The sequence below is a fragment of the Priapulus caudatus genome, unplaced genomic scaffold (assembly GCF_000485595.1).
Source record: "Priapulus caudatus unplaced genomic scaffold, Priapulus_caudatus-5.0.1 Scaffold270, whole genome shotgun sequence".
In the NCBI taxonomy this organism is placed as follows: Eukaryota; Metazoa; Priapulida; class Priapulimorpha; order Priapulimorphida; family Priapulidae; genus Priapulus; species Priapulus caudatus.
The window spans coordinates 224173-246025 of NW_014577331.1; the positions used below are offsets into that span (position 1 = coordinate 224173).

Genomic DNA, 21853 nt, shown 5'->3' on the forward strand with positions numbered 1-21853 from the left:
TAAAAGCACGTGTGCGATGAATTTGAGGCGCAATCCATATTATGATGAGATGAACACAGGTGTGCAATACCTGACGGAGAGCGGAATTCTGGAGAAATTGAGGAGAGATTTCATCCCATTTAACCCATGTTCCCCAGAACAGATGATTATCGAATCAGCTGATTTCGTCACACTATCTCAGCTGCAAAGCCTGTTTGTTGTCTACATATGTGGCATTACTGCGGGTTATAGTCATTTTAATTCTAGAATTAGTGGCAGGTCTTATAATAAGTATGTCAATAGACGGGCACCATCGCAGGAATGAAGCTAACTACTGAGAATATATAGTGGGAGGATGGAGAGGCAAAAGACAATCATACAAACTTCAAATGTTTAAAATGTTTACCCAGGTATTATATCTCGTGTTTCTCTTATCGACTTAATAATTCTACAAGGTACTTGTCTAAGCTTTGTTGTTGTGTACTTGTTGTTGTAGAATAGCGATATGTTGGTCGTTTGCGAATATTGTTACAGCGCATAATAAAACAGATTTGCTCGTTGCTATGTAATCTAAAAAAGAAAATCTTATATAAATATGTCAATGCTAATCTTCACCATGTTCACACTACGTATTTTATCTTGTGGTCTTTGTTATTCATATCTTAGTAATCCTACAAGCTATACTTGTCATAGAAGAGCAATATGTTGCTCGTTTGCGAATACTTCTTAGCTAATACGAGCAGGTTTCTACTATCTTTTATTTGTATTGCCTGAACAACAAAATTGCAAGCAAAAGATATAATGGCAAATTAGTTGATGAATTAATCTAACGTCGATATTTGCAAAATTGTTGGCTATATTAATCTAGGTGTATAGGCTGTAGATGGTATGCGTGTATATTACTGGTGACTCTTTTGAATAGAGTTAGAATCGAATGCGCCATGCTGAGTATGGTTTATTGGCAAGATAATCGTTAATACTTTCTACGGAAATAGCGTGATAATCCATTCATGTGTAAATTTCGTAGAGCTTGTTGCGCTATTAGAGATATTTCTGATAGAAGTTTTATTGGTGACGGTGAGTTGCACTCTATAAACGTTGGATAATAGCCGAATAAGTGTCAGAAATGTTGTAAATCGAGTAGAGATATCAACAGAGTATATAGAATGATGTGTCAGGAGTGAAAAAGGCGAGAGGTGCAATGCGGCAGTGTTAGATATGTCAAAATGAAAACAGTTAAGCATAAGAAGAGAATTGTAGCACGAAGGAGAACGATTCTCTGCACGTCGAAACAATGAACTGATCGTGAAGGAATATGTCATGAGAAAAAAGAGGAAATATGGAAAGTTGCAAAGATACAGAGCATAAGCTGAATGAAAGAGGTAGAGTAAAATGAAAACATAAAGTTTAGGTTCGTTTAGCGGCTTTTCTGGACAAGGACAAGAGTTTTGAAAAGGTGATAAGGTGTCCTATATAGTGATACGCACAGGAAATATATAAGCTCAAACGGTACGCGAAAATGTAGCCACGACGCTGAACTAGATCGCAAGGACAAAAACGTGATTGGGTTCTATACGTGGAGGAAAAGGGGAAGAAGAAAGAAGGTCGAAGGGAGAGAAGGCAGGTGAAGGGGGAAGGATGTGGGAGGGTTGAGGGATAAAGGATGACAGAGGCGAATGGATCATCAGGAGTATCCGTAAAGTTAACTACGTACATGCGTTATGTAGGATATCCCGATACTCTCGTAATGAGGCGATCGCGTAGACTACGTACTGTGTTACCAATTGATGGGCATTAGTAGATGGCGGTCAGCATCTAAGTCAATGTAAAGTGAAGTGCGATGTGTATTGATACTGTATTAAAAACGTAGTTAAGATATGGGCTGTTGTGTAAGTTAAGGCATAACGTTAGAGTATGGTTATATGTAAGTATTATTATACGCTCGTGTGTATATATGAACGCGCAGCGCAAACCATAGCTGGATACGTGAATTAATGCAAGTTCTGTTATATGATTGCGAACAGGATACGGTGGTTGCTGTTGCTGTTATGCGGTGGTATGGATGTATTTACGGCCTTGAGATACGGGAATGCTCTCTATTTAACGGTAGTTAGATGATTGAAAAACTTCTTTAACTGAGAATTTAACAATAGATTTAGGTCGTCACATCAACCAGTGGGCATAGACTTACTAAAAAACTTTCGAAGTGTATTTTTCCAAAAATATAGGTTGGGCATTTCAATGTCCGTCTTTATGGGGTATCGCAGCAGCGATTTTTAGAGATCAAATGAAAGTAGAATCAGTTATCATTCATGTGCGCATAAGCATATAGGTCACTCACATAAAAAAAAATAAATTTGACTCAGTCGTTAGAGCGATCTCTAAAGATGTTCGAGGTTGTCGTCCATCTAATTGTCACTGTCTTTGACTTGGTATTTCAATTTTAGGTAGCTTAATGCTTCTGTCACCATTTGAGTCTGCATTCGAAAATAAAAGAATTGAGCTAATATCTTTTCCATGTTGTGCACATTCGCGTTTGCAATCAATGAGCGGTTTATATTGCTTTAATTAGGGGAGGATATTCGGCCGTTGCCTTCCACGCTTGACCTGCAGTTTGAACGCTTGACCCCAACAGATTCAGCGTATCAATGTCGTTTGGATACTCGCACACCAACGTTGCAAATTTCAACATCTGCCGCACATGCGGGCTCTGGTTTAATTGTGCACGATTGCTGACGGGACGGACGACGGACGTATGAGGCTATCCTACAAGTGCTGCAGGGTTGGATTGTGAGAGTATGAGTCGAATTGCGTACGATCGGGTTTGTGCGCGCGCAGGCATTCGTATAATAGAAAGAGGCGTATATTCTGATAAAGGCTTTTATGCTAGGGTTTGTGTGAAGGGAGAATTAAATTTTTCCAGTTAGTACTATTTTCTGGTGCCAACAGGCTTGCGCGAGGTTTATGTTTTGTCACGCATTGCCAGTGTAACGCGATCGAAACGCCTTTAGAATGTCGATTAACCGATGCTCTGGTTCCGTTTTCCCTGCTGGCTTGACGCCACTGCGGTTTGTACTGGGTAGGAACTACTGTGGACTGGACAGGCGCTCTAGAAGAACAGCGCAGAGTCTCAAGCGATAGCGCTAACCTTCGCCGATGGTCCCTGTGTCAGAGTAACTATCTGTTTTATTCGGTGGTAATGCGGGTAAAACTGTAACAAAAATGAGGAGTGTAAGTATTACATTCGCTACTATCGTGATTACAGTTCAGTAATCCAATATTACAATGCCTGCCTCAGTTTATAAAAGTAGTGATGTCCCTTTCAAATAATGCAGTAGGTTAGCGGCTAAGGTTTACGCTATAAGAGTGTTATAGGGAGATTATAGGTTCTAGAATTTAGAGTTAGTGTATAGAATCGAATAGGTAACTTATAGTTTTGATTCGATCTTAGGAAGTTGAAAGTTGTGGGTAACTATATGGATCTATAGGAGATTAACTTACGTGTTTGGATCTTAATGGGAATTTGTTCAATTTTTATAGGTTATAGGATTTATAGGATCTATAGTCCTTGATCTAGAGTATGGTTAGTATAATGTTATAAGTGATTTATAGGAATGTAACGAAAGGTATAGTGATAGGATTTTTAATAGGCAATTACCGATAGGTTATTTTAGGATGCTACTAGGGTTCGTTCCATAATCTCTATAGGTCTATAGGATTCCTTTGTGAGATGTTAGTAGTCTTTAATAGGAATATTATATAGGGTGAATTTATGAAGGCTCTTCTATAGGATGCTCTAGGACCGCCTTGTAGAGATTTCAATGGAATACCGGTATAGGATTCGTATAGAGTAGTTATATGTGATGTATAGGACTGCTTGTAAGATAGTCTATCGAAAATTATTGGGATAAATAACTAGCATTAAACACGGTAAAGCGAGAGCGATGTTTGATATACGGCCGTGTTATATGTAACAGGAGACGAGGACGAGTGTTGAGATTGTTAGGAGCGGCGGAGGTTAAGGGGTTTTTCGCGGTTATAGGCGCATCGTGCAGCGTCGGCAGATAATAAGAGGTGGCAAAAAGGAAGCGATGAAAGTAAATGTATTGAAGAAAAAGAAAGTAAGAAAGAAAGAAAGAAATGAAGAGAAGAGAAAGAAATGTAAAGTGAAGGAATGCAAGAAGAAAAAAGTGGAAGTGAAAAAACAAAAGAAAAACAACAACAAGGTGGAATGCGACGTACAATGTATGGAAGGGCACAAGCAAACAACAGACAAAACGGGCGGTTGGGCACAAAACGACCACGGCACGCAGCTGCATTGTAAGCGTGCCGACGTCAGCGCTACGCACGGCACAGCATGTGACGTGGCAGCACCGCACTGCACGCCATATATATTGTGCAGCGCGAATTATAGGTGGTGTACGGACAGAGCAGTAGGGGCTGCTTGCTGCAGGTCATAGCATGTACGGGGTAGCATACATACATGAATCCTCAATAAACATAAATATAGCAACAACTTGCTGCAGCACTATATCGCAACGAATAAAGACGGCACTTACACATATGCACCAGCTAATATCCCCGTGAATCTGCAATAAACATATTACATAACTGCCTCAGCACACCAAAAGAATGAAACACCCCACTTCGCCCCCCACTCTATCAGGCGGGTGTGGCATATGGGTACGCGGATAATGCTTCAGCCTCTGCAGATGTGGCTGCCTCCAGCGCCAGACTGTTTCTAGTCGCTACCCATTAGAGAATGCGACGGTCAGCGGCTCGGGCGTCGATCACTCGGCTATCTCTACGTTATAGGCGTTAGTGCAGAATTAGCGATCATGCCTAGTGACGAGGCAATTGAAGAAGATTTTTCACGGCGACGAATTCGCCTATTATAAATTCTACAATTATAAGTCATGTGAGACCAAAGCTATGTTTTTGGCGGTAAACTACGCACATTTTCATACCGAATTGTTTGTGGCGGAGATCCACGATGAAGCAATGGTGACAAGTCTAATGATACATGACATAATTAAAGGGCACAGTAGGCCTCTAAGGGATTTTACTGGGCAGTACAACTGTACTTACTTTGTATAACAAATGCGTCGCGTAGCCCACACGTATTTGTTAACCAGATACTAATTTAATTGTTATAATTAATTATCACCTCAAACGCTACGAAAATTTGAACGGGCTATGAGCTACCCGGGGGCCGCGACGCGTGCTGCGCACCCGCCGAAAAAGTGTGGCGTAACTTTGAAATTTAATTTTGCACGTTACATGACTGGCGGAGGGGCTACTCCAAAGTGGGGCAATTTATTTATACCTAAATGCTATTTAACCGAACGATATTTCATTTTAGGGGGCAGTAATTTACTGCCATAATTATAACTGAAACTATATTGTCGTTATATAAGATATTATACAATCCTTTGCTTTTAAATGATAAATAAGAAACACGCGGCTGCGTCTGTAGAGGCTTGGCTGGAAGTGGTTTTGGCGCAATCTTATGCAGATCGTGCGGCTTTGAGTGGGCGGGGCCACCGGTCCGTTGGTAATCCAAACTGTAGTCGTTAGTTTTAAAGCGGATTTTTTTAACATTCTAATGGTGATTGAACGCATGAAAGCTTTTTCATGTAAGGCGTAATTATAACGGCTAAATTAGCCTGAAAATACCCTAGAACGGCTAGAGTAAACGCTGCCCTTTAACTCTATATAGGCAATGTGACTCATATTGTATTGATAAATAAAGAATTGTAATGTGTGATGCTCGATGTGATGTTAACCAGTTTAGTCCAAATAGAATACATGTATATATGGTATAATTTTGTAATTTTTTTGTATAAAGATCCAGGGGGTAGTAGCGGGGGGGGGATTTTGCATCACCCACTTATTGACGTGAGGGGATGCGCGTGTTACAAATCATCGCCGCCCCTGAGCTTTCAGGAGGAAATAGGGATTGCAAAATTTCTGGGGAGGACGACCGCATACCAGCACGGCCTGTTTCTTACGTCACCCTCTGCGAAAACGCGGCATTGGCCGAGCTGTGGCTGAGCATAACAATAGTTGAGGCAGCGCGCGGTACCCACTTCAAAGATCGTTCCGCGGCGGCCTGTAGTATGGTGGGCGGCGAGATGGCTAACGTGATATTTTTATTCCAAATTCATTTTTATTTCAAATATGGCTTTTGCATTTCAAATTTCATTTTTCGCATTCCAAAATTCATATTCATGTTTCATTTGCAAATTCATTTTCATGTTTCATTTCAGTAATGTCCTGTTTCAATTTTTCATGTCGCAAATTCATTTTTATTTCAAAATTGCATGATTTCATTTTTCATTTTCATTTTCATTTAAATTCATTTTGCATTTTCATTCGCCAAATTCATTTGCGATAAGTCTCGGTGCGGTCGCCGAGATGGGCTACGGATATTGGTGGGCGCGGAAGTGAGGCCGTACTGGTCGCCGCTTAGTGGGAAGTGCAACAGAGAACAAAGCGCTAGTTGTTTTGGTTTATGATCGTAAGATAAGTAGTTTTTCTGGTGAATAGTTGCCATGAAAAACACATTTTACTCATTACATATAACATGATAATATGCACTATAATTGCAATTCTTTGTGTAAGATGTGTTATTTTCATCGTTCATCTAAAGTTATTTAGAGGGTCTCGGCTTCGTAACAGACACAGGACACAGACAGCAAGACACACCACAGCCGACCCAGCAGCACACCACCCATCCACACACACACAGCGAGCACACACACACACAGCAACATACGACCACACCACACAGCACGACAGCACACACACACACACACACAGCACTACAGAAAGCTTTGGCACACACACACACCACGCACACAACACACACACACATGACAATGCACAGCACACACCACCCAGGCACGACATCAAGTCACACTTCAGTTCACCATTGCACACAGCACACATCACTACAGCACACAACACACACACAACAGTATCCACAACACATCCACACACTGCCTATGCCATCACACTTTTCATCCGCGTGCTGCACACACACACACACAAGCCTCCACACACATTAGCTCGTTTTCAACACACACACACACACACAGCTTGGTTCACACCATCCTCACACGAGTTTCACCACTCCACACACACCCCTCGCTTCGTGTTCAGCACACACATTTCTTTCACAATGACCACACAGCACACACGGTAGCTTCATTGTTCACAGCACCACAACCAGCTTCAACAGTTCATTCATATATCATGGTGATCTCAAACAAGTCGTGGGGGTGACATTGTGATTTATGTCGCATCCCCCCCTGCTGAAAATTCGTAGGGGACATGCCCATGGACTGGTTTTGTCCGCTCCCTGTCCGCCCCTGGATTTGCGGGCCCTCGTTTGTCTGAGCACACCACCACCCGACCGCGCGCACGCAGCGCACAGCGGCATATGCACACGGCGCGCGACACGCAAAGGCGGCAGCGCGGACGCCATTAAGCATTCAGCCCACCGCTCCCTGCGACGGAGCGGCGAAGGTCTATAGACAGTACAGTAGGCAGTAGGCAGTACGTAGCGTCGTACGTATGTCCGTAACATTAGCGAGAGCCGAGACCTAGAGCTGCTAATAAGTTTAAGATGTGAAAGGATGAAACTACCACGATTTACACAAAGGAATTGCAATTATGCTGAGGTCACCACGAGCGATTTTATCGCCGCCGATGTCTCGGATCGCGGGCGATTATAAATTGCCACCCGCCGAATTTTAATCGGCACCGAGTCAGGAAGGGGCAGCACGTAGCGATTTTATCGCGTCGCGATGCACGAAGGGGCCACACGTGGAGTAGCGAATTATGAGAGCGTAGCGGCGTACGCACACTCGACCAGAAACATTTTAACATCAGCATGATATCAACAACCGTCCGATGTTTTAGAAAATCGATGGCGGTTTGCGCGAGCAAAATACGCGCGGTCCGGGCACACGAGGCGATAATAATCGCCCGGCGTAATAGATGCGCCCCGAAAAATATCTAAGCAGTTTTTGATACGGGCGATTCGTCGGGCCGATTATAAATTGCCGAGTTAGACGTGAACGCCCACGGGGCGATGTTGCTTCGAGGGCGCTTCCTCAAAATTCGCAGGCGATGCGACGCGCACGATAAAAATGCGTCTCGTTTGTGCCGCGTTAGCCATTATATATAATTATTATATGTTAGTATTAATGAGTACAATGTGAACCTGTTTTTGCATCGGAATATTACATCGAAAAACTTACTTATCTACGATATAAAACGCAAAACAACTGGCGCTGTTATGTTCTCCCTTGGTGTGACTCCCACGTAAGGGGCGAAGTGAGCCGTCACTCCCCGTCCCCCACCAAGTAATCCGTAGGGCCATCTGCGGCCACCGCGAGATTCATGCCGCAAAAATGAAATCTTGAAATGAAAATAAAAATAAAAATGAAAATGAATTTGAAATGAAAATGAAAATGCAAACTGCATTTGAAATGAGAACTGAAAATGAATTTGAAAGGTGAGAATGAAAATGATTTGAAATGATAAATGAATTTGGAATAATTTAAATGAAAATGAATATTGAAAGTGAACATGAAAATGAATTTTGAAATAAAAACTGAATTTGAATGAAAATGAAATGGAATTTGGTTAATGAAAATGAATTTGAACTATAAAAATCGAATTTTGGACACTAAAATATGGCCGTCAGGCCAATCTTCGGCACGCATACACTGTAGAGTACTGCGCAAGCAAAGATTATGATTATGAATATTTGTATCATATCAACAGGGAGTCGATTCCAAAGAGTTCATGCTGCCACAGGACGTAGGATAGCGGGTGGGGATGGGGGGTATAATATCGCCCCCAGCACTTATTGAGGTGGGGTGGCTTCATCGCGCCCGCCTAGCTTTCAGGAAGAAAATGGCGGAAAAATTCACAAATTTTTAGCAGACAAAGATAAATCTGGATTATTTATCTTACAAATGCCGTCATCGCTATTCATAACTGCTCGCTAAATGTATTAATTACAGAAAATGGAAACGTGACGCATACATCTAGCTATAGAATTATGGCTGTTTTAAGGCTCGTTCGCAAGAATGACATTATTTTCGCTGAAACTCAAGCGAGCGGTTAAGTTTTGGACGGCATTGCTCGCCATATAACGATTTTTTTTGTGCGACAATTCCGCCAGTCTTATCATGGCTCACAGAAAGTTAAATGCCTTGCATTATTCAAACAATTAGAATAGACCCTCATGAGAAGTAGGGATATTGAATTTTCACGGGATTGAGAATGGAACATTCTAATGGTTCCTCTCACTTTTTTTGGGGGGATGGGGGTGCTGCGACCCCGAACCTGGGACGCTATCATTCGTGCCGGATTTTTGTATTATCAAATGGTGAAAAATATCGGCACTTTTTTTGGATTCAAAACTTGTCTGGTTAGCCTTCATTTCTGTTTTCATATTTTCTTTTGCAGTTTAAACGTTCTCCAGTAAAATATACGTTTTATTCAACATTTGCAGGGAAGGAGATCGAATTTCGAGTGCTGTAGTTGTCAACGGGGGCGTCGGTAGCACGGGGCGGTCGCGCCCCGCTAGAATTTTCAGGCAAAGGTATTTTAGCCTTTAGGTAAGTTCTGACATTGGTATTAGCGCAAACAAAGTTGGAAGGATTAAAAAAAAGAAACAATGTTTTTAATTACATAGCAGCAGATTTGTAGTAGTTTTTATTTTAGATCTATTGCTGCCCCACAAAGGTAAAATGACCTCAAGCTGCAGCAGTGATGGCTAATTGTGATGAAGGTTGTTAAATAGTGCTGCCCTGCATAATGCACGGAAATTGCATCGAAGAGGAGTATAATTTCTAGCAAAATCAATCTCTCTCAACAACAACAGTCTTCTTTTTTCTTCCTTGGTTTAGGCCGGAGGAGGTAAAAGAGAGAGTGATTTTGTAGAAAATACCTCCTCTCGAATGGGCAATTTCGCTGCATCTATATGAGGCAGCACTATTAACAATTCCTTTTCATCACAATGCCGCATTCACTGTTGAGTTGAGTATTTTTAAGGCGGCTTTGGGGACAGGGCTAAAGAAACTAAAATATCTTAGCTACCAAAGTCTGGTGCTATGTATATTTCATGGTCGCTCACTGTGGTTACCAATGCAGACTTACGCTAGGCTAAAATACTTTGGGCCTTTGAAAATTGGTCTAGGGGGGGCGACCGCCGCGTGCTAGCGGCGACGGCCGCCGTTGAACAACTACAGCACTGCGAATCAGTCCTCCCCCTGAACATGGTTGATAAAACGTAATATTTTAGGCTGAGCAACGTTTAAACTGCGCAAAAATACGTATGAGGAAAAACGAACGCAGATTTCGAACCAAAAGTGCATATTTTTCCACGGCAGACGATTATCAAAATCGGGAATATACTTGCCGGTACGGGTCGGCAGCACGCCCATCGCCCGCCAACAAAGTGAGATGAAATTGAATTTTCCCTATTCAATCGCCGTGAAATTCAATATGGCCCTACTCCATTAGTGTGCTATTCTAATTTTGAATAATGCCAAGGATTTAAGCTTTCGTGAGGGCAGTGATAAGCGCTGGGGGATTTTGAACAAAAAATCGTAATATGGGGAATGCGTCAAAATTAAACGCGTCGCTGAGTTTCAGGAAAATAATGTCTATTCTTGGAACGAGTTACAGCGATTTTATAGTAGATGTATGTCACGTTCCATTTGCTGCTAATAATACATTAGGAGAGTATGACTAGCGATGACAGGATCTTGTAAAGATAAATATCCAGTATTTATTGTCTGTAAAATGCTAATTTTTCCCCATTTGTCTTCCTGAAGAGTAGGGGGATGCAAAGGCCACCACCGCACCTCAAATAAGTGTGGGGTATATACGCGCCATGCGCGCCCCGCTATTAGCGTCCGCCTGTCAGATGAAGCTCTTGATGACTTTTGATATGCATACAAATCATTCATAATCATAATCTTTGTTGGCAGTACTTCTAGCAGTATGGTGGCCGAGATGAGCTAAACCGGATGATTTTTATTCGCAAATTCATTTTTATTTCAAATTCATCATCAATCATTACCAAAACCAATTTCATTTTCATGTCTCAATTTGCAAATTCATTTTCATTTCACAAAATTCCATTTTCATTGTTCATTTTCAAATTCATTGTTCATTTTTATTGCCAAATTGCATGTTTCATTTCAACATTTAAGGGCTAGTAGATTTTACAGGTCACTAGCTATAGTGAACATTTTAGGTTAGTTTCAAGCCCTGGTAAGTATACCAAGTTTTGTAGCGCTAGGTCAATTAGGGGCCGAGTTAGAGAGCGGAAGGGAAATATGATCAAGGTCAAGGTAAAGGTCAAATAAAGGTCGCAGTGACCTGGTTTTGGTACGCTGCTCACCTTCTCCCCAAGATGTGTAAGTATACCACGTTTGGTAGCTCTAAGTCAATTAGGGGTCGAGTTATAGAGCGGAAGGGAAATTGTCTGCGGCGGCAGCGGCAGCTGGGGAGACATGAAACCATAGTATCCCCGCCGACTTCGTCGCGGGGGATACAATAATATCGAGGCGGTATGATACACATATGACGTGGCGTCGTTTATCGGGACAGGCCGTGAAACATGAAAATGTCCCAATTAAGAGACGGTGACATAACCATGAACGAAATGATGACTTTTCGAAGACGTTTGTCGTTTAAGCGATACGCCCGTATATCAGAGGCCCGATAATGCGGGAAACACTGTATTATAAAACTAATTGTAAAAGAAAGCATTTGTAAACTCGGAGTCTGAGTATTCAATATAAAACAGTTTTAAGCCGTCATCAACCACATCAATACCACACAGCTATAATAAAACATTACAGTAAAATCCAGTAATTACATTCGGAGAAAATCAAAGGCAAGCTCTGATTTAGGCGCGTCGCAGATGGACGCACAGCGCGACACTACACCACATGAACCATCTGGTTTTTAGCTAACCCTCTTGGGAATTTCTGACACCCGATAAACGCGGATCTGCGGCCTGAAGCGAGCGATTATGACCAGGATATGTTAACTAAAGCAACGCGATATTGGCAGTGGCCGCCAGTAGCCGTGCTGAGACTACATGAACGCGGTCCTACATTCTTCCCACAGCACCGGGGCAAGACTTTGGAGTACGTATCGGAAGGGGGGTAAGTATCGGATATTGCGATGTTTTTTCATCGCGTATACGTGAAGTTGTTTTTTGAATTGGTTCAAAGTACTCCCCGTCGTGAACATCGTCTGCAAACGAATTTGTGCAAAATTCACTTCGAATTTTTGTTGATTTTGATCTATTTTGTACCAGAAAAGGCTAGACGATGTATGTAATTTTGCGATAATGTTGTATAATAGCGTCGTTGTATAATAACGACGTATGTAATTTTGTCTATACATGACGTAAAACTTTACGCATCACGCTTAGATGTTACGAACTTTTCGTAGAACAAGTAGGTTTACACTGATTAGGTTTGGCTCTTAGGTTTACATGACATTGTATGTAACGTTGTCAGTAGATTTAGTCAGATGTCTGCGCACACACACATACAGACACACACGTACGCGCGCACACGCACACACCCACACTAAACTTGTACCGCAACTGAATAAAATGTACGTACGCGCGATCAAGTAGTAATTTCCCGCATCACAGTGTGGGAACATATATAGGACCTAGGCCTATATAGTTCATTTTCATATGTGTGTCAAATCCGTGTTCTATGAATACTGCCTGTAATAATTCAATTACTAATACACTGTATTAAACATTACGGGCAACGAGTCATAATAAATAGCTTCGTCGAAAACAGCGCACTGAAATTCACACGGACACACACGCACGCACGCACGCACACACACAAACAAACACGCGTACACACACGCGCGCGCGCGCACGCACACACACATAAACACGCACGCACACACAATCACGCACACACACATAAACACGCACACGCGTACACGCGCGCGCGCGCGCACACACACACACACACACGCGCGCGCACGCACGCACGTACGCAAACGAATGTTTTGAAGTTTGCGAAGTTTTATCGTCCAAAGTTAACTCTAACGTAAAGATATGATTTGCCACGCTACTATCGCACCGTATCGTAACTCGACCCTGACTTCAGTCCTTGACTCTTAGACCGTCTTGAGATCGGCGCCATGGAATGAATAAAGTGATCCGTATTGTGCTTACAGAACGATGCAGACCGTGTGGTTATTATTGGTGCTTACTGTCAGTGCTGGAGCAGCGATGTCCGCAGTACTGGAGGGAGCAGACAGCAGCTGTACTTGTAAAGACGGAGAGCCGGGTGAAGCAGGCCCCCGGGGAGAGATTGGACTGAGAGGCGCGCGTGGGCCACCCGGATTTCCTGGGTTAGCATAGCTGCACCAATCGGCATAACAGGATGTCGAAGCAAAGCTAGCAGAGGTTTACCTAAAAAAATATCTACAACCGAATGCAGGCTTAGTGCGAATCATCAAGTACAAATTGACACAATAATATTGCCTTTTTTACATAAAGCAAGACTGGGGAACTAAAAAAACGAAAATTTCTCTTCACTATCAGTATGCTTTACCACCCATACAAACGTGGCTAGATAATCCAGCCAATTTGTTAGCGCAGCGGGATGTCATGGTAACCCATGTTGAGATGCTTTCTGTGACATTTTCTCCATATATCATTTCATAATCACGCAGTATAAATGGAAGGCCAGGCTATGATGGCAATCCAGGCGCAGTTGGTCCCAAGGGAGAACCAGGGTCGTCTAGTGTGCCTCTTTCTCAAAAGCCAGGCCCACCAGGGCCAAAAGGTGACAATTTTATAGACAGGAATTACATATAGACCGTAAACGTTTTCATGTGACTTGAAGTTGAAGTATTTCTAGCACGCTGTCAAATGTCAATACGGTATTAATTTAAAAATATAATTTCAATACATTTTTATATCAATATATCAATATTCACACACACGCACGCACGCACGCACGCACGCACGCACGCACGCACGCACGCACGCACTCACACGCGCACACACATATCATTACGTTGATAGTTGTCTATATACACGCGCAGGTGGCAACGTCCATTCAATAAGTGGATACGTTCATTTAATCGTATTAAATCACTACATTGCATTCTACGGAATTAAATTGTAAACTTGCATGTAACCGCTTAATTTCATGCAATGTACAATACATGCCTGAATTGCTCAAGCAGTGTATAACATTGTATTGAACCTTCACTTATCTGTCATAGGTAATATTGGTGCTGAAGGCTCAACAGGAGCGCAAGGCCCAGCTGGTCCGAAAGGGGCCAAAGGAGAGCAGGGCATTGCTGGTATCCGTCACCAGGTGGCTTTCACAGCAATTCTGGCAGAAACGTGCTTTAGTGGTGATGAAGCCATGGTGTGTGCTAGCTTCGTACTTTTACACATGACTTGTAAGCTATTATCCAGAAAGGCCCGATTGATAATCATAATGGAAACAGACACCTTACATGCACACATGGATGCGTGTGTATAGTACTGTACCACTAAAATCAAGGTGCAGTTTTATGACACCTACGTTTAGCTAGAAGCACATTCATGCACGTTATAATGCACTAATGCACTAATGAACAGTAACGCTCATCACGACGAAGAATCGTGATAGGGACATAACCGTTTGATTTCGTTTGCGTTTAGACGATTATATTTAACACTACGATTCTCAACATTGGAGGCGGATTTAATGAAAGCTCGGGCGAGTTCACCGCTCCTGTATCGGGGATCTACATCATAAGCCTCAATGGGTTGAGCCATTCCACAACATCAACCTGGCTGAAGCTAATCAAAAATGGGACAACGACCATTGGTACATATACATATACTAAAATAGGGTACAAACCAATTCAAAATCAATTAGATACAATAGAAACAAGAATAGAAATAGAAACAATTTAACTAGAACCATCATATATTCGGGTGGTGCTTGCGTGGGTTCGTGCGTTCACGCATGATGTGCGTGCACGTCTTATATATTTTTTCTCAACTTTTTTTTACTCTAGTAAACGGATACGGAGCTCATCGTCACGCAGCCGTGTCAATGAGCGTCAACGTACGGCTGAAGCAGGGCGACACATTGGAAATACAACTGCAGCCCGGAAAGGCTATATATTCAGAAAGCGACGATATCTACACAACTTTCACTGGTTTCCTTCTTTATGAGACCGATTGAGAAACATAGTAGAATGAAATATGACAAAGCAGAGCGATAATGTAATCTATAGGGCGTGGCAGAAAACAATTACTAGAGCAGAGAAAGACAGATTCTGCTAGCGAAAGATTATATAAAAATAAATCATACATGCTGAGGAAGAGCAAATATTTTTAAATAATACAAAAATCAACAATCAAGTTTAAACTGGAACCCTTTATTAGTTTCAAATTATAATGATGCCTGTACATATTATTTCCAACAAAAAGGAATGATACGTAAATGATTTATAGCATTGTTAGAATTGAACCTATATAGCATAGCAACACACATACAATGTTAATGTATTGTCCTATCTCGCTTATTCCCTGTAGTCCAATATAGCATGGTGGGACTCATCATATGACCCTTTACCTTTCACTTGCACAGCGATTACATCCTTTTCTAGTAGGGTATGGAAAATTAGACTTGTGTTGTAACTTTTTTGCTGCCTGGAACACAATTATGTATTAACACAATTAACACACACTATGTATAGGAATTCCAAATTCAGAAGATACATAGTGATCTACAGTAGTTGGAGTGACGTGACTAATAGATGTATAAAAATTATCATCAATATAAATAATATTGGCAATGCACATAAATGTTCTGTTTTATTATGATAATGATTTTTTATATCATCTTTATACATTACCATGCAGTGAAGGACACATCAATAAAGCACCGGCTACTGGTGGATGTGTGAGAGGTGTAAGCTTCCAGTCTTCCTTCATGTGGGCTCATTCTAAATGCTTTCTCCCCCTCGTGTCCTAGGGCCATAATAAATGATTATCATATCATGATTATGAGTATCATATTTTGTCCATTGCTTTTTGCAGGTTTACAGTGACAGCATTTCTAGACCTACTGTGTAGCCCTCAGCTGCATGTTACTACAGGAAACCTGTAAAACTGCTCCCTTATGCAGGCTGTACAGTAGATCTAGCTATCCCATACATTAAAATGTATACACCCAAACAAATCTAAATCCGATGACCAGCTCTTACGTGAACGCTAACCAAGCAGTGTGTCAAGTCATTGCTGTTACTTTTGGCATGTATCATATGGTAATCAGGCATTATTAACAAATCGGTACGTTTTATATGTAATCAATTTCACTCTGAATGTTCAGTTAGTGTCATATACACGAATAGTTAATAAAATTAGCTAAGTGTGCTGCAAAGGAGTAGTCACCTTGCTGAGTAATGTGCCAGGATACACTAGCATTTCCCAAGGTGGAGGCAGTTATCTGCATCTCTCTCGTGTGACCGACTACAACTGTGCCGAAATCGAGCAGCTGATGCGACACCCTGAGAGTGGGCAGACTGACTATTGCTCGTAGTGGCAGAATCTTCCCAAAAAAACACATTTATTCATTAATGAAAACGTTTGTTGAAAAATACACAATACTTATCATAATTATATTGCAACGAAGGTAGTGTTTATTTTGCTTAAAAAAGAAGTTAACGTGGAAGGAAGCGTTGCTAGAAATAGAAATGATGAACATGAAATCTGATGGCGATTTTTTGGCAGGTAGCAGCTTTGGAATTTGGCCCATTTTCATGATTTTTGAAATTTTCTATTTCTATGTCATAAATATTTATCAATATTAAAAACTTATATTAACAGCTATGTAACACGGAGGAATTATACGGTGCCATGCATGGACTTTTTTAAAGCATAAGTTTAAAATAAATTAATTAAAATGAATGAATAATGAAATTTAGCATGAATTTAAATAAAGAAGAGATCACCAGACCAGGAAACCCTATGCCATCTTATGCTTTTAGAAAATGAAACACAATTTTAAAAACAAATTGAGTTCATTTCCACAATTTGGTAGAGACCATGGAGGGCCATTAAAACAGAAAAAAATAAGGAATTGATCCAACTATAACCTATCAACACATAGCATAAATGTAACAAATACGAAGATGTACAATGTTTTGGTTTAATTTTGGGCTAAAATTCTTACTCAATATATTCTTTGTAACAGCAAAGAATTCGTAGAACATTTATCTGCCTGTTGCAGTATCTCTAAATGCCCTGTGAATAATTTCGTGGGCTAACACACCTGATCAGTATTGTTCCTGTGCCCTATGCATAGTTGCCCCGTAAAATGCACTTGTTTCTCTGCTTCTGTCACGCACAGATCACCTTCACTCAATACCAGCTGTTCTTTGCTGAACGTAAAGACAACCTTCACCTGCAGGATAGACATCTATACTCGTCAGCATTTTTTTTAATTACAAACATAAATAGAATAATATACTTAGAACCTGGTATTAAACATAAAAAGAACCAAGTAATCAACCATTGAGATAATCGTGATACACAAATTATAGCTCGTAGGGTCTATGTCCCCCTGACCTCTGTTTGACCTCGCTCGTTTAGCTATTTCTGACTAACCCTAACCCTAACCCTAATCCTAACCCTAACCCTTACCCAGAAATAGCTAAACGAGCGAGGTCAAACAGAGGTCAAGGGGACATAGACCTTATCTGCCAAATTATAGGTTTGTTATTAAGTTATTATTAGGTTATATGCTTTTAGGCCTGTTACACGCATCTTGTGTGTACCTGTGCTGCAGATCCTGGTTTTAAGCTGTATGCACTTGATCCAGTTGCCACGAAATTTGGCTTTACTTCAGATATGACAAATGGAGGCCGAGTCTCCATGGTGAATGGAATGCATGTTTCAGTGTTATTTCTTACCATGAAGCTGTGACTCTGCTTGACTGCAATCCTTTCCTGCAATTTGTTATCACCTATCAGATATATCTATCTATCCCATACACATTTGGTATATAGCTGTGAAAGAACATGTGGGTGATAATCCATTAGGAGTGTTCCCAACTTTAATGTCATTAATGGTCATAATAACATATATATTTATATATATATATATATATATATATATATATATGGTCATGGTCATATATTAGTTTGTGGTTTAATGTCATTTAGGTTAGGGTTAGGGTTAGGGTTAGGGTTAGGGTTAGTGTTAGGGTTAGGGTTAGGATTATCAATCATTAATCATTAATGATATCAAAGTTGGGAACACTCCTAATGGAGCGTTAGCCGAAAATGCAATGTAATTGGTGTAGATCATGTCATGTGTCATTAAAAAGCTAACACTGCCCACTGAAAATCAATGTTGCCCACTGGTGCCAATAGTGCTGTCACCTAGGAAAAAAAGTTTCCCACCACGGATGGCCAGTGCAGTGTGCGACAAAAAAAGGTTTCAACCAGTGGAAGAGGATAGTAGATCAGATCTGGTTAAAGATAAATATAGCATAAACACGCAGAATGTGATAAAAAATAATTGTCTACGTGATTTCCTATGCCGATCAGTCACACTACCATTGAGTGATTTTTCTGATAAGACCACATTTCACCCGATGTGGCAAGATTTCTCAAATACATTGCATATACATTTGAGTTCATCTTTCTAGATTGTGATTACGTATCGGAAAAAAACAATTAGGGATGAGGATGATTGACCAATTAGATAAGCATTCGAGTCTGTGTTTATTGAATTATACAAAACAAATCATAAGTACACTAAGGCTAGTGTGTCGCATGACCCAATTATACTCCTAATACTTATATATTAATGCCTGTTGTTGGGAGCACTATGCTCTCATAGTGCCCCTAACAACAGGCATTAATGTTTTTAGTGCATCACATAACTTTGCAATCTACTCGGCAAATATGAAGTGAATAAGACAAAGTTTCTTAAACAAACAATTTCAATTTGTATTAAACTGTCTATGTCACGAATTTCTAGCACCAGCAAGTAGTATATTTGTGTGTTATTTGTACAAAATAAAGTGTTTCTGTTTACTTTTCATGCTTATATACCTTCTTTATACTCCCTAATTTGCCGGTGCATTCGATGTAACAAAACGCTCGACACAAACACAACCGCCATTAATTCGAAACTCTTGCGTGGCGCCCAGACGCAGGAGATTCGTGACGTAAACACAATGAGTTATAATAACAATGCGTCGCGCAAGCAATAGTGCCCGCTCAGACGGGCACTATATATTGCTTCATAGTACCTGCGACGTTATCCAATGGAATTTCAACGATTTATCACGTGATGCACTAATATTATTTATTCCTCATTTTACCTATAGGAAAACGATTATTGCCTGGCCGTCTGCCTGTGGACCTTAAAGATTCATGTTATCCCAAAAGTCAGATAATATATAACACATATACATGCGTTTTTGTGTATACCTTTATAAACTTAAACAGCATGACTTTAAGCCTTGCTTTAACCACATTCACAAAAATCTTATATTTCATCTGTGCACAGATAACGAGACGTGATTCTTATTGCTAAATAAATACCGTGCATAAAATAAAGGCATTAAATCGATGTATACTGTCCATACATAAAACTTCAAAGCCAGGAATAGTTTTTTGTACCTGCAGTTGTCCATATGGTTGGAGGAGATTGCTAGCTGCCACCTGGTACAGCATACCATCATCATTTGCCATCTCAATGTAAAGCTGAGGGGACGTCACAGAAGATTTTAAATTTATCCTCACTGGTGCAACATTGTATCCATCATTCCGAACAGCTACAGATGATGGATGTTTATCCTGGATTTACATCAAAAGTTAAAAAACGTGAGTAAAAATTGGGATGCATAAAAAATCATCTAGCAGTCTCATAATGCATCATGTTGACAAAATAATACTATACAGTATTCTACAGTACACATTAATTGCGAACTAATTGAAATTCCTCATAGACTACATACGTTTCATCAACAGTACCGCTATGCAGACATACTATAGCATATATAGACACTACTATAACTAAAGGATGACCTGCTAGCATACTACCAAATATCCACTCTGACACGCTTTCTTTTTTAGTTATATATAAATGCAATATCACTGGTAGACTAACATTTGGTGTGAGACTAAGATGTCCCAGTGCATAACCATCAAATGCAGACTGAACATCCGTAGGTGGAGGCACAAAGTGCATGTCGACCATGACCTTGCCTTTGGCTGGCACAACCTGTATGAGACTGAATGTCATTAAGAGCAAAAGGAATAATTCCTCTCGCATTTTCCTAGAAAGATGAAAATTAACAGATATACTAGAAGTGTTATTAATCACTTCAATATAAACATAGATTACAAATAATTCATTATGAATTATATTTAGAGTTATTTTTCATGCACAATTAATTGTTCTAATGCTGAACATACCATCTGCTTAGGGACAATCTTGAACAGACCATTTGACTTTACGCCCTCATGCTCTTGAATTTTAACACTAATGAGTTTTGAAATATCTACAGCTTCTTCATCAGAGGCTTCTTCATCAGCATTTATCAGTGGGAAGGGGTCACCGATAATGACAAGCACATCCAACAGTTGTTCATCACTCTGATTTATCTCAAAGGTTTGCCAATCAATTCTTATGTCTGAAAATGGGAAATTATGCAGGATGAACCAATTGAAATACAGCAGCAACAAGATAACCAATGACCATAATCTACAAATAACTGGTTTGCTTGTATAAGGTGCATATCAGTTAATGGGTTTGCTATTTCACTAAATAGATGTAATTTCACTGCATATAGCTTTGTGTTTTACTTCACTTATCTTACAATAACAGTGTCAAACATGATTGCCGAGATTTATCCACAAAATAATGTATAAACCAAATATAAGACACATGTCGACATTCTGTTAAGCATTTGCCACAATATACTGTGACAACATTTTCATATGAATCAGTTATAAACAATACACTTGTTATTCATGTTAAATTGTTTAATACCAGTAGGACTTGGGTTGTTCAGTCTCATGCGTCTCACTGCAATTGGACCACCACTGGGATGGCTTCCAAAGTGCAAGGTTGAAGTCCTAGTTAGACCAACCATTTGAAAGAACAAAGGGTTTCCTATCACAGTTGCCTTGATGTGTACCTTAACTGGGTTTAGCTCACCAACCTGAAATTTGTTTCATGTCAGTTATCCATTCACCTTGAAATTCCTTAGTAACCCTTTAAAATATATAGTCTAAAAAATGTATTAACCAAGTCCACTGTATGCATTTATATTTCACGTTTTGTGCATGACATGGCTAACATTGTTATTATCAACAAGCAATGTAACTAATGAGAAGTTGGCAGGACATGCATGTAGAGCATTAAATATGCACACTGCATCGTTACGATTCTAGGACAACTACCCCCTGGACAATTACCCACCGGACAATTACCCCCCGGACAATTACCCACCAGGACAATTACCCACCCGGACAATTACCCACCCGGACAATTACCCACCAGGACAATTACCCACCAGGACAGTTACCCACCAGGACAATTACCCACCAGGACCTAACCTAACCTTCCAATAAGAGAAAAATTTCCCCTTCCGTTTTCTACGGCACGTGCCAAACGTACAGTTGTCAAATTTGGCATGTGCGTGCATGTATGTATGCATGTATAAATGTATGTATGCATGTATAAATGTATGTACGTGTGTTTGTGTGTGTGTGTGTTTGTTCGTTTGTGTGTGTATGTGTGTGCATGTGTGTGCATGTGTGT

The 21853-nt window shown here is 40.5% G+C and overlaps 2 protein-coding genes across 3 annotated transcripts in view; one reads left to right on the forward strand and one right to left on the reverse strand.

Moving 5' to 3' along the window:
- The first annotated feature begins 12094 nt into the window (after nucleotides 1-12094).
- Nucleotides 12095-15271, forward strand: LOC106808368 (collagen alpha-1(X) chain-like). 2 transcript variants are annotated; one of them, XM_014811067.1, is made up of 6 exons: nucleotides 12095-12164; nucleotides 13231-13407; nucleotides 13732-13844; nucleotides 14290-14438; nucleotides 14717-14885; nucleotides 15079-15271. In XM_014811067.1, exons 2-6 carry the CDS (start codon nucleotides 13235-13237, stop codon nucleotides 15246-15248), a joined length of 774 nt encoding a protein of 257 aa, XP_014666553.1. In that variant the 5' UTR covers nucleotides 12095-12164; nucleotides 13231-13234; the 3' UTR covers nucleotides 15249-15271. The 2 variants fall into 2 exon arrangements, with proteins under 2 accessions (XP_014666553.1, XP_014666552.1); XM_014811066.1 differs by having other exon boundaries at nucleotides 12102-12182.
- Nucleotides 15272-15567: 296 nt separating this feature from the next.
- Nucleotides 15568-21853, reverse strand: part of LOC106808367 (deleted in lung and esophageal cancer protein 1-like) — an 18519-nt gene continuing 12233 nt past the window's right edge. The window contains exons 20-28 of the mRNA XM_014811065.1: nucleotides 21080-21251; nucleotides 20503-20720; nucleotides 20195-20308; nucleotides 19705-19881; nucleotides 17848-18018; nucleotides 17343-17474; nucleotides 16463-16619; nucleotides 15925-16039; nucleotides 15568-15718 (exon numbers count right to left, since the gene is read on the reverse strand). Of these exons, the coding sequence (XP_014666551.1) occupies nucleotides 15589-15718; nucleotides 15925-16039; nucleotides 16463-16619; nucleotides 17343-17474; nucleotides 17848-18018; nucleotides 19705-19881; nucleotides 20195-20308; nucleotides 20503-20720; nucleotides 21080-21251 (1386 nt within the window). The 3' untranslated portion in view covers nucleotides 15568-15588. The remainder of the gene's footprint in view (nucleotides 15719-15924; nucleotides 16040-16462; nucleotides 16620-17342; nucleotides 17475-17847; nucleotides 18019-19704; nucleotides 19882-20194; nucleotides 20309-20502; nucleotides 20721-21079; nucleotides 21252-21853) is intronic.

What these genes read in the sequence shown, in the direction of transcription:
- LOC106808368 (XM_014811067.1), top strand. Translation starts at nt 13,235, where the DNA reads ATGCAGACCGTGTGGTTATTATTGGTGCTTACTGTCAGTGCTGGAGCA. An exon ending in AGGCCCACCAGGGCCAAAAG is followed by an intron (nt 13,845 to 14,289) that starts GTGACAATTTTA and finishes TATCTGTCATAG; the next exon opens with GTAATATTGGTGCTGAAGGC. An exon ending in TTAGTGGTGATGAAGCCATG is followed by an intron (nt 14,439 to 14,716) that starts GTGTGTGCTAGC and finishes GTTTGCGTTTAG; the next exon opens with ACGATTATATTTAACACTAC.